General features: G+C 47.9%; 1 protein-coding gene across 5 annotated transcripts in view; it reads left to right on the top strand.

Annotated features, from left to right (window-relative positions):
* The first annotated feature begins 536 nt into the window (after window positions 1–536).
* SMC6 (structural maintenance of chromosomes 6) overlaps window positions 537–12775 on the top strand; it is a 133115-nt gene continuing 120876 nt past the window's right edge. For 3 of the 5 annotated variants that reach the window (XM_069728124.1, XM_069728126.1, XM_069728121.1), the window contains exons 1-2: window positions 537–689; window positions 6626–6778. In XM_069728124.1, the coding sequence (XP_069584225.1) occupies window positions 6659–6778 (120 nt within the window). In that variant the 5' untranslated portion in view covers window positions 537–689; window positions 6626–6658. The remainder of the gene's footprint in view (window positions 690–6625; window positions 6779–12775) is intronic. The other 2 variants (XM_069728125.1, XM_069728123.1) reach the window with 2 other exon arrangements.

The following is a 12775-nucleotide window of genomic DNA, read 5'->3' as shown; positions in this document are numbered from 1 at the left end:
ACCATGAGAAGTTTTTGCTTTTCCCTCTTCACTTACACATTGTATCGGATCTAGTTTGAATATTTTCTTTCTTTCATGTAAACAATTTGATTACAATAAATAAATATAGGCCGCTGTGTATGATTATCGCTGCCGGTCATCAGGGCCCCTGTGAATGTCGTGGGAGAACAGATTTGTCAATTTTTCGTAACTTTTTAGCGTATAATGTAAAAAACAAGATATATAAAAACAGTCCGGGGGGGAATGGGGGGCATCAACATTTATTTGAGCAAAAAAATATGAAACTTTCTTTAAACAAAGTTGCAATTGATGAACTGGGCAAAAAAAAAAACATCTGGAGACTAAAAACTTTGCTCACAATAATGAACTTATAAAAAATAAACTTTTAGCATCACTATATCACTCATTTCCCTACGGAAAGGTCTTCAGGACTCCGCAAACATGGCCGCCGGTATCGCAGACACAGGGATAACTCACTGCTCGCCCCCTAGCGGCGGCACAGCTGGGGACGGCTGATGACGTATTCCAGCTGTTTTACCGCGCAGGTGGGCGGGGCCTGGTGGAATCCCGCTTCCTGTGCTCCGTGTGTGAGGCAGGTTGGGGCCGGGGTCTGTTGTGTTTGACCACCGCAAACACACACCGTGTGCCGGTTGTGTCACCGCGGAGGTGAGTGTCGGTATAACGGACCGGTAAGTGGCCTCCGCTCATAGTACTGTGTACATGACTGGGCGGGAAAATCACATTTATGAATTTACCTCAGGTGCTCATAGAAACCAATTACAGCGCAGCTTTCATTTTGCAGGAGTAACATATGAGATGAAAGCTGCTCTGTGATTGGTTAGTATAGGCAGCGGACTGTATTGCAGTTAGACAGTTTCATCCCTCTGCGCTAATAGTCGGGTTGTTCAGTGCCGAACACTGGACCTTCTGCCGCCCCCCAAAAAGAGTGTTACTGACCCCCAACGACCAGGCGTGCGTGGCTACCTTGTGTCACAGGCTTCAACCTTTCTGCTTGCTGCCAGTGAATGGAAACCATTTCTGTGGTGGGAGCGGAGCAGAACTAGACATCAATATTTCACGCTTTCCCCTTCTGGCAGATTGTAAGAATGTTTCCATTTACTAACAAGCAAGCAGAGGTCTTAGGCTACGTTCACATTTGCGTTGTGCGATGTTGCGTCGGAGACGCAACGCACAACGCAAACAAAAACGCACCAGAACGCATAGTTTTGCGATGCATGCGTCCTTTTTTGCCGAATTTTGGATGCAAAAAAAAAATGCAACTTGCTGCGTCCTCTGCGCTCTAACGCTTGCGGCAAAAAAAACGCATGCGTCACAAAACGCAGCACAACGCATGTCCATGCGCCCCCCATGTTAAATATAGGGGTGCATGACGCATGCGTCGCCGCAGTTGCGCCCGATGCAACGCAAATGTGAACATAGCCTTATGTGGAAACAGTCAGCTGATTCATATTGGCCAAAACATGGGCAGCAAGAACTTCAGCCAGGAAATAGAAGATCTGCCTGGAAACCAAACTAACCAGGCCCAGCCGGCTCTTCCCAGCGCTGCTAGGGGTGTATGACAAGTCTCTCCCATAGGGGACGACCTGTTATCACCTGCAGTGGTCTTCGGGTAAGGCTGGGTTCCCATTGCTTTATGGGACCGCGTTAAACGGACAGCGTTGCACGGCGAAATTAACGCCATGCAACGCGGCCGTTAACGCGCCCATTCACGCTAATGGGAACGCGCTACACTAGCGCGTGCCATGTTCGGCACGCGCCGGAGATTCCTGGCGCGCCACTGACGCTGCTTGCAGCGTCCGAGGCGCGCCCGCGGTCCGTTCCCCGCTCTCGCAGATCGGGGATCTGCGAGAGCGGGGATGTTACCGCGGCCCCATAAAAAACATTGCGTTAGCGCAACTCGCTAGCGCTAAACGGATTGCACTAGCGCAATGTGACCCTAGCCTAAGACTGGGGACGTGTCTCAGCTTGTCTGGTTCTCCAGATCTTCAAACTACACTGTGTGCAGAATTATTAGGCAAGTTGTATTTTGACCACGATACTTTTTATACATGATGTCCTACTCCAAGCTGTTCGGGCTTGAGAGCCAACTACCAATTAAGCAAATCAGGTGATGTGCATCTCTGTAGTGAGGAGGGCTGTTGTCTAATGACATCAACACCCTATGTAAGGTGTGCTTAATTATTTGGCAACTTTCTTTCCTTTGGCAAAATGGGTCAGAAGAGAGATTTGACGGGCTCTGAAAAGTCCAAAATTGTGAGATGTCTTGCAGAGGGATGCAGCAGTCTTGAAATCGCCAAACTTTTGAAGTGTGATCACCGAACAATCAAGCGTTTCATGGCAAATAGCCAACAGGGTCGCAAGAAGCGTTTTGGGCAAAAAAGGCGCAAAATAACTGTCCATGAATTGAGGAAAATCAAGCGTGAGGCTGCCAAGATGCCATTTACCACCAGTTTTGCCATATTTCAGAGCTGCAACGTTACTGGAGTAACTAAAAGCACAAGGTGTACAATACTCAGGGACATGGCCAAGGTAAGGAAGGCTGAAAAACGACCAGCTTTGAACAAGACACATAAGATAAAATGTCAAGACTGGGCCAAGAAATATCTTAAGACTGACTTTTCAAAGGTTTTATGGACTGATGAAATGAGAGTGAGTCTTGATGGGCCAGATGGATGGATCAGTAAAGGGCAGAGAGCTCCACTCCGACTCAGACGCCAGCAAGGTGGAGGTGGGGGACTGGTATGGGCTGGGATCATCAAAGACGAACTTGTGGGACCTTTTCAGGTTGAGGATGGAGTGAAGCTCAACTCCCAGACCTACTGCCAGTTTCTGGAAGACAACTTCTTCAAGCAGTGGTACAGGAAGAAGTCGGTATCATTCAAGAAAAACATGATTTTCATGCAGGACAATGTTCCATCACATGCCTCCAACTACTCCACAGTGTGGCTGGCCAGTAAAGTTCTCAAAGAAGAAAAAACAATGACATGGCCCCCTTGTTCACCTGATCTGAACCCCATAGAGAACCTGTGGTCCCTCATAAAATGTGAGATCTACATGGAGGGAAAACAGTCCACCTCTCGGAACAGTGTCTGGGAGGCTGCGGTGGCTGCTGCACGCAATGTTCATCGTAAACAGATCAAGCAACTGACAGAATCTATGGATGGAGGCTGCTGAGTGTCATCATAAAGAAAATGTTTTTTTTTCTATTTTTTGTGCAGTGATATTGGTTTACCTGGTGAAAATAAACAAGTGAGATGGGAATATATTTGGTATTTGATATTTATGAGTCTTTTGGGTTGATTGAGAACATAGTTGTTGATCAATAATAAAAATAACCCTCTAAAATACAACTTGCCTAATAATTCTGCAGTGTTTTTTTCTGAAATGCCACAACGAGTGTTTGAGGAAATTTATCTGCTGCCTTCTTGCTATCTGCGGCACAACTCTGCTGATGTTTTCCCTTTAAAAACTTAACTAAAACAAATAGTATAAAGTCACAGACATTTTTGGTTTTATAAGGGTATGTGCACACGTCAGGATTTCTTGCAGAAATTTTCCTGACAAAAAACGGTCATTTCTGCCAGAAATCCGCATGCGTTTTTACTGCGATTTTACCGCGATTTTGATGTGTTTTTGATGCATTTTTTGCGCGTTTTTTCCCAAATGCATAGAATTTCGGGAAAAACACAGAAAATCCACAAAAATAATGAACATGCTCATTTTTTTACAGCGATGCGTTTTTTTTTTTTCGCGGAAAAAAACGCATCCATGTGCACAAAACATGCAGAATGCATTCTAAATGATAGAATGCATAATGTATGCATTTTAATGAGTTTTTATAGCATTTTTAGCGCGAAAAAACCTGAACGTGTGCACATAGCCTAAAGATTACACTTTTTCTTGTATTTAGATGTGTGGACCAAAGTAATTTCCTCATAAATACCTTTCCATTTAATTCCATAATCTTAACAATTTTCTGAGCAGGTTCTCCCACTTTAAAAGATGATAGGCCTGTAATTGACATCATAGGTAGACCACAACTATGAGAGTCAACATGAGAAAACAAATCCAGAAAATCACCTTGTCTGATTTGGTAAGATTTATTTTGCAAATTATGGTGGAAAATAAGTATTTGGTCATTAACAAAAGTTCATCTCAATATTTTGTTATATATCCTTTGTTGGCAATGGCAGTGGTGAAACGTTTTCTGTAAGTCTTCACAAGATTGGCACACACTCTAGGTGGTATGTTGGCCCATTCCTCCATGCAGATCTCCTCTAGAGCAGTGATGTTTTGGTCCTGTTGCTGGGGAACACGGACTTTCAACTCCCTCCAAAGGTTTTCTATGAGGTTGAGATCTGGAGACTGGCTAGGCCACTCCAGTGCCTTCATATGATTCTTACGAAGCCACTCCTTCGTTGCCCTGGCGGTGTGCTTGGGATCATTATCATGCTGAAAGACCCATCCACGTTTCTTCTTCAATGCCCTTGCTGGTGGAAGGAGGTTTGCACTCAAAATATCACGATACATGGCCCCATTCATTCTTTCATGTACACGGATCAATCGTCTTGGTCCCTTTGCAGAGAATCAGCCCCACAGCATGATGTTGCCTCCCCCATGCTTCACAGTACGTATGGTGTTCTTTGGATGCAACTCAGCATTCTGTCTCTTCCAAACACGACAAGTTTTATTTCTACCAAACAGTTCTACATTGGTTTTATTAGACCATATGACATTCTCCCAATACTCTTCTGGATTATCCAAATGCTCTCTTTCAAACTTCAGACAGGCCCGGACATGTACTGGCTTAAGCGGGGTGACACGTCTGGCACTGCTGGATCTGAGTCCCTGGCGGCGTAGTGTGTTACTGATGGTAGCCTTTGTTACGTTGGTTCCAGCTCTATTCAGGTCATTCACTAGGTCCCCCTGTGTTGTTCTGGGATTTTCGCTCACCATTCTTGTGATCATTTTGACCCCATGGGGTGAGATCTTGCGTGGAGCCCCAGATCGAGGGAGATCACCAGCGGTCTTGTAAGTCTTCCATTTTCTTATTATTGCTCTCACATTTGATTTCATGACATCAGGCTGCTTGCCTATTGCAGATTAAGTCTTCTCAGCTTGGTGCACGGCTACAATTTTGTTTCTGGTGTCCTTGAACAGCTCTTTGGTTTTCACCATAGTAGAATTTGGAGTCAGACTGCTTGAGGGTGTGCACAGGGGTCTTTTATACTGATAATTAGGTCAAACAGAAGCCATTACTACATGTAATGAGTGGAGGACAGAGGAGCCTCTTAAAGAACTTACAGGTCTGTGAGAGCCAGAAGTCTTGCATGTTTTTAGGTGACCAAATACTTATTTTCCACCATATTTTGCAAAAATAAATCTTGCCATATCAGACAAGGTGATTTTCTGGATTTGTTTTCTCATTTTGACTCTCAAATAGTTGTGGTCTACCTATGATGTCAATTACAGGCCTCATCTTTTTAAGTGGGAGAACTTGCACAATTGGTCGCTGACTAAATACTTTTTTTCCTCACTGTAACTGCTTTTCTTTTTCTTTTTTGGACTGTTTGATGATTTGTTTGAGTACCACCAGTGCATGCTATGATACTCAAATGAAGCCTCCAGGCTTGGCTAGTCCCTGCGCGATGTGCACAGTGACAGGGTGCACAGTGACAGGGCACTCTTACTGACTCAAATCAGTAGTAAGGAGCTGGCGACAGCTCTTTTTTTTTTTTTTTCCAGAATACCCGGTATGCAGCGACCAGTTACGTCAATTGCTGGGGCATCGTTTGACTCTGCACGCCGGGTACTCTGACAACACTTTCAGGTGTCAGCTCATTATTATTGATCTGAGCTGGTGAGAGAGCGCACTGTCACTGTTCACAGCACAAAGGGAATAGCCCAGCCCCAGGAAATGAGCATCATTGATGACACTTTGTTTCAGGTAGGGGGCAGTGATTACAAGCCCCTACCTGTAATCTGTGGCCGTGAGAACCCTATGATTCTCCTCTTTATGTAATCTGGGGGGATGGAAGCTGCGCTGGGGAAACTGAGGGTCTTACTGCTATTTATCGAAGAAAGAAGAGACCCCCGCTCTTACAATGTCAGGGGGTTAGATGGGTTTGAGGGGAATTCTGCTACTTTTGTTAAGTAGAAAGTGGTAAGAGAGATGATTCTGCTATCACTGCTGGATGATTATTGCTGTCTCTACTGCCAAGCTATAGGAGTCCCTGCATCTGATCCTACTGCTAGGAAGGGGGTCTTCTACCGAGGAGACGCTGCTGCTGTTACTGGGGGGTGCGGGCTGCTATGGTGTAAGCTCGGTCTTGCAGTGTATGTGATGTCTTAGGCTGCCGTCACACTAGCAGTATTTGGTCAGTATTTTACATCAGTATTTGTAAGCCAAAACCAGGAGTGGGTGATAAATCCAGAAGTGGTGCATATGTTTCTATTATACTTTCCCTCTGATTGTTCCTCTCCTGGTTTTGGCTTACAAATACTGATGTAAAATACTGACCGAATACTGATAGTGTGACGGCAGCCTTATACATAGTAGATGAACCTGCATTGAGAGAACCTTTGAGCTTTTTGTCATTTGCAGAGATTTTTAATTATTTTTATTGCTTCATGAGCAATGGTTAAAAGAAAGGAATCGAGTCCACTGAACACAGCTGGAAATGGGAAGAGAGCGCGAGCTGACGACGATCATCATGAAGCCCAAGTGTCTACCTACGTGAACGGGGAATCTCAGTCCGTGAGTACAGGAGCTTTGCTCCTTTGCTTAGTTCATGCAGTTTTCATGGCTTATCGTTTGCATATCTGGATATATAAGATACAATGAATGTACAATCCCATATAGCATGTGATATCTGAGCTGTGTTCCACTTTTTGTGATCCTCCAGTTTATATCAGGTCCTTGTGTACGCAGGCAATCCCGCATGTTTTTTTTTTTTTTTTGGGGGGGGGGGGGGTGGACTGTCTAAGGCTGTGTGCACACGTTCAGGATTTCTTAAAGAAATTTCCTGAGCAAAACAGGACATTTTCTGCAAGAAATCCGCATGCGGTTTTCTCGCGTTTTTGGTGCGTTTTTTTTGCGGATTTTTCCAGAGGTTCCCAATGCAATAATATAGTGGGAAATCCGCAAAATTAATGAACATGCTGCGTTTTTTTTACTGCGATGTGTTTTTTTTTCACGGAAAAAAACGCATCATGTGTACAAAAATTGCGGAATGCATTCTAAATGATGGGATGCATAATGTATGCTTTTTTTTCCGCGTTTTTATAGCGAAAAAACGTGAAAAAAATGCGAAAAATCTGCAGCGTGTGCACACAGCCTAACAGCCAAGAAACATGTGGTGTGGGGACTCGAGCACATCGCTGGATCACCTGCCATACTCGAGTAGAGAGCATAAATTAAGAGGAATTTTTCACAGAAAGAAAAGATAATTGTTGTAAAAAAAAAAAAAAAAAAAAAAGTACTTTTCTCTATCGCCTCATTGGGGGACACAGGAACCATGGGTGTATGCTGCTGCCACTAGGAGGCTGACACTATGCAAATAAAAAAGTTAGCTCCTCCTCTGCAGTGTACACCCTACCGACTGGAAGTAGGATATTCAGTCTAGCTTAGTGTCAGTAGGAGGTGGACACGGGTCTTTCATTAGACCCTTATCTACCTCAATGTGCGTCGTTTCTTTTCAGGTACCACGGAGGGATACAGGGTGGTCAGTCACACCTGTAGTCCCACAAAGAGACTATGAGTACGGCGTGTACTGCCACCCCGTATCCTCATATGTCTGGTCGGCAGGACCCCAGCCCCTAACACTGAAGCGTGTTGAGGTGATTCAGACCCGGGCCTGCCTCCGTCTCCCACCCACTCGCCCACCAGAGCCTGTCTGTTCGAGGAGACACGGACGTCCCACTATGCTGGATTATCGGACGTCCGATCTTGGATGGGGAGGTACTCTCTCTCTCTCCCCCCAGGTACAGAGATAATAAGATCACAGAAGAAAGAAGATCGGGAAAGAAAAAAAAAAAAAAATTCCTTTATTTTAATAGTGGGCCCCTTAATTCAGGTTACCTTTGCAGCAGTTTTAGGGCTTTCCTCAACACTTCCCCCGTGCTCCGGTGGTCATGGGATGTAATCTAGGTCCCGGCCTCTTCCAGGCCTAGCTGCAGAGTGGGGCATCGGGGGTCGTTTCCCCTTTAATTTTGCGGGTATTTGGGGCTGCAGGCATTGTTTTGCAGCGTTTTTCAATCCTCTGCGCCGCTCCCCCATCCTCCGGCGGTCACCAGCTCTAATTTAGATCCCGGCTTCACTCGGGCCTAGCTGCAGGGCTGGCTCCGCCCCTCTTCTTCCTGCTTTTCGGGCGGGCTTTTTTCCCACCTAGCTCTTAGTCAGCTCCTTCCTGCCGGGACTTAGCTCCGCCCCGGCACTTGGCTCCGCCCCCTGGTCCCGCGATTTAGCTCCGCCCCTTTTTCCTGTCTCAGAGCAGGCTTTTCAGCATGTGTCCCTGCAGTGTGCGCTTTTTCACTCCTGGACCTGGACACCCTCTTGTGACTGCCATTTTTCCTATTGATCCAGATTGTACTTGTTTCCTGTGGAGCCTTCTCTTCCTGGCACAGCAGCCCTACAGTCTGGAGCTGAATACAGGATGACTGCACCTACTGTGAGTAGCTGCTCTGCAGCCCGACACTCTCCTCGGCTCTCCTATCCCCTAATGTTCTGGCATCAGTTAATGGGTCTGCTCATCATGAACCCACCGGCCAGGAGTTCCTACCCCGGGTGAGACAGAGGCCCCTATCCCTGGGTGGGCTTTCCTTCTGTCTCGGTCTGTGGCGGACCTCACCAGGATGTCACGTCCCTGGTGTCCGTGCTTGACAGATTGTCCCTCCCAGCCCCCCGCAGTTGCCAGTGGGTCACAGGATTCTCCATCCGGCCTTTTCAACACAGGTCACAAGAGATCCAGACAGGAGCGAAATTCTGTCCTTTTCCCGATCCATCTCGCCCTCCGGTCTGGCACGGTGAGATCCCTCTTCCAGATCCTCCTCTCCCGAGTCAGACGGGCGTCCTCGGTCATGTTTTCAGAGGAAGATTCAGACTTTGTTTCACTACAGGCCTCTAGCATGAGTGATAGGGTGCAAAGCCTTATTATTGCAGTCAACCAGACCTTAGGCATCATGGATACATCTACGGAACCCGCAGAAAAGGCGGTTTCGTTTAGACGGTCAAAACCAACTTCCAAGGTCTTTGCTCTACACACTGAATTTGTTGTGGTACTTGCCAGGGGAAAGGTGAACCATACCAGATACTTTCAGACAGGGAAGCGTCTCGGCATCCTATATCCCTTCTCCCCTGAGCTCATCGCTAACTGGACTGATTTCTCGGCAGCGGACTCGTCGGTCCCCAGACTGTCCGCCAACATGGTCCTTCGACTTTTCTAATGCAGCATCCCTCATGGATTCCAAGGATACAAGTATAGAATCGCTGGAAAAATCAGCCTTTTGAAGTGGCTGCTTCTGCTTTGTGCCTCGGCCATTGCCTCTACCTGGGTCTCAAGGACCACAGCTAGATGGACCAAACAGCCTTGTAAGGGTACCACGGCTGGACCTCTTCCGGGGGAGCTGGCCGACCTGACGTACCAGATTTCCTATGCAGGGAAATATTTGGTAGCTGTCTCCCTAGATGCGTGTCTTGTGCAGCTCAGGTATCCAGCAATATGGTGACCATCTGGCGGAATATTTGGCTCAAGACATGGCAGGTGGACTTGTTTTCAAAGAAGTCCCTTACCAGCCTCCCTTTCCAGGGGGCCCGTCTTTGACTACATGCTGGAACAAATTATTAAGGACGCAACGGGAGGCACGAGCGTCGCTGGCCTCCCCTGATATGGCAGTTCAGCTCCCTTTTTGTCCTTTCGCTGGTTCGTGGCGTCAGAATATTCCTCTGGCTAGCACAGACCGCGGTCTCGCCTGGCTAGAGAAAAGGCTTCCTTCAAGCCTACCCCTTCCTGGCGTTCCCTCAATTCCCATGGTAGGTCCACCAGGCCCAGACCTGGCAGATCTTCCTTGGCATAACTCGTGCTAAGGGCCCAGTGTTCCTCCCAGTTTGGGCGGGCGTCTGTTTTGTTTTTTTCTTTTTTGCAGGGATGTTTGGTTTGCCTCAGTCGAGGTCAGGGAGGTGGTATCCTCTGGATACAAGATGGGGTTCGCTTCGCGGCCCCGGAATCGCTTCTTCGAATCCCACCCTCTACAAGATCCTAATCTGATCCCAGGTTTCTTTGTGTCCATTGCCTTTCTTCTTTGTTCGGAGGTTATCGTTTCCATCTCAGTAGGAACGCTTCACAGGTTTCTATTCAAACCTGCTTGTAGTGCCGAAGAACAACGGCGCAGTTCGACCCATCTGGTTCCTAAGTTAGTGAACAAAAGGTTCTGCCTGCGGCATTTCAGGATGGAGTCCCTCTGTTCAGTATTGGCTTGCATGGAACCACAGGAATTCCTGTTCTCCATAGATATCCAAGAAGCCTATCTCGATGTTCTGATTTTCCCAGCACACCTGTGTCTCCTGCGTTTCGTGGTGCAGAAGAGTCATTTCTAGTTCATCGCCCTGCCACTCGGTCTTGCGACCGCACCCAGTGTCTTCATAAAGATCATGGCTACATTTATGGACATTTTGAGGATCACGGGCCTAGTGCTCATTCCGTACCTCGAAGACATCAAGGCTCCGCCCCCCTCTCAGGCCCAGGAGAGTGACAATCATCCGACTCCCTGTCCCGTTTCTGGTGGCTGGTCAGCAGAACAAAGTCTTGTCTTGTTCCGAGTCAGTGCCTCGTCTTCTAAGGCATGCTGTTCGACACCTGTCAGTTGAGGGTTTTTTGTTATTTTTTTCTTCTCAAGGAAAAACGGGCAATTCTCCAGGACGGAGTTTTCTGCAAGGCCCTCGGCTGCCTTCCTTCGTTCAGCAATGAAGGTCCTGGGACGAATGGTGGCAGCATCGGAAGTGTTCCCTTTTGCGCTGTTCCACTTCAGTAGGCCATCCTTTCTCAGTGGGACAGGTTGGTGCTGTCTCTGGATCGTCCAATTCGGCCTTCCGTCCGATTCTAATGGTCTCTCAGCTGGTGGCTGTCATCCCCTCTCATTCCCCAGGTCCGGTCCTTCCTTCTCGCCCATGGCAGGTGGTGACGACGGTCGCCAGCCTTCCCGGCTGGGGCACGGTTTCCCACAATCCGTCAGTTAAAGGGGCGTTGGTCGGAGCAAGATTCCCCTCTGCCGATCGACATCCTTGAGATAGCGGCCATTCTTCTGTCCCTGAGTCACTGGGAAAAGGTTCTCAGAGGTCTGCCAGTCAGAATCCAGACGTCCAATGCCACGGCTGTGGCATATGTCAAACACCATGGAGGGAATCAGTCTCTTGGAAATGGCGGAGGTATCCAAGATCCTCTTCTGGGCAGAGGCGACGGTTCCGGCACTATCCGCAGTGCATATTCCCGGTGTTGGCAACTAGGCCGCGGTGTTTTTCTCTGCCACGAGGGCCTTTCGGCAGGAGAGTGGTCCCTGCATCGGGAGGTCTTCCTTCAAATTTGCCTTTGATGGGGATCTCCGGACGCGGATCTCTTGGTGTCGCGACTGCTTAGGAAGGTTCCACCGTTTATTTCCAGGTCCGCGACCCTCTTGTAGTGGAGACCGATGCTTTGGCCATTCCTGGGTCGCATTTTGTATTTCCCTATCTGTTTCCTCCCCTTCCCTTCTTCCCAGGCTGTTGAAGATCATTGCGGAGGGGGTGCCGGTCTTTCTGATCGCACCAGATTGGCCCAGAAGGTTCTGGTTCGCTGAGATCGCCAATCTCCTCGCGGACTTCCTCTGGAGGCCCCAGACAGGCCAGATCTTCTGTCCCAAGGACCGATCTGCCACCAGAGTTCTTGGTTGCTCAATTTAACATCTTGGCTGTTGAATCCTTCCATTTGGCCTTTTCTCAAGGCGGGACTTGATGCTGGCCTTGACCTTAGTCCTCTAAAGGGTCAGGTAGCAACGCTTTCCATTCTCTTTCTGAAGTCCCATTTCAGAAGTCCTTGACTTCCCGTTCTCAGGTCAGATATTTAGATCTGAGAGACCTCGGTGGTTGATACCTCTTAATGGCTAACTGAAAAGATGGTAGCAAATTGCAAACCTTCGAGACTTCTCAGGCCTCTTCATCAGGCATAGACTAATTCAATTCCAAATATTTTATCTACTGGCTATCACGGTACAAGGATATATATCCGTCCCGTTCTCAGGTCAGAACTTTTCTTCAAGGAGTGGTGCATGCAGCTCTCTTGTACCGGACTCTCGTGGATCCCAAGGAGCTTAATCTTGTTCTGGAGGCTGTGGGGTTCCCCCCCTTGAACCTCCCCATGAGGCCTCACTGTCTGTTCTGTCCTGCAAGGTGTCGTTTCTGGTGGCCATCACCTCCATTAGGCGCGTCTCGGAGTTGGTGGCTCTCTCCTGTCGCCCCATTTCTTGGTTCTTCACCAAGATAAGGTAGTTTACGGCCATCGTCGCCTTTTCTTCCCAGGGTGGTGTCCTCCTTGTTACTTCAATAAGATCGTCCTTCCCACCTTTTTGTTCTGCTCCGACCTATTCTCTGGAGCGTTCGCTGAACAGGCCAGACCTGGTCAGGGCGGTGAGGATCTATTTGTCTAGGACCACCTTCTTTAGGAAGACGGACCGTCTATTTGTCATTCCAGACGGTGCGCCAAGAGGCCTGCCAGCCTCCAAGGTT

Source organism: Ranitomeya imitator, chromosome 5 (genome assembly GCF_032444005.1).
Source record: "Ranitomeya imitator isolate aRanImi1 chromosome 5, aRanImi1.pri, whole genome shotgun sequence".
NCBI classification, from domain to species: domain Eukaryota; kingdom Metazoa; phylum Chordata; class Amphibia; order Anura; family Dendrobatidae; genus Ranitomeya; species Ranitomeya imitator.
The sequence above is the reverse complement of the archived record's forward strand: the minus strand, read 5'-3'. Positions and strand labels throughout refer to the sequence as shown.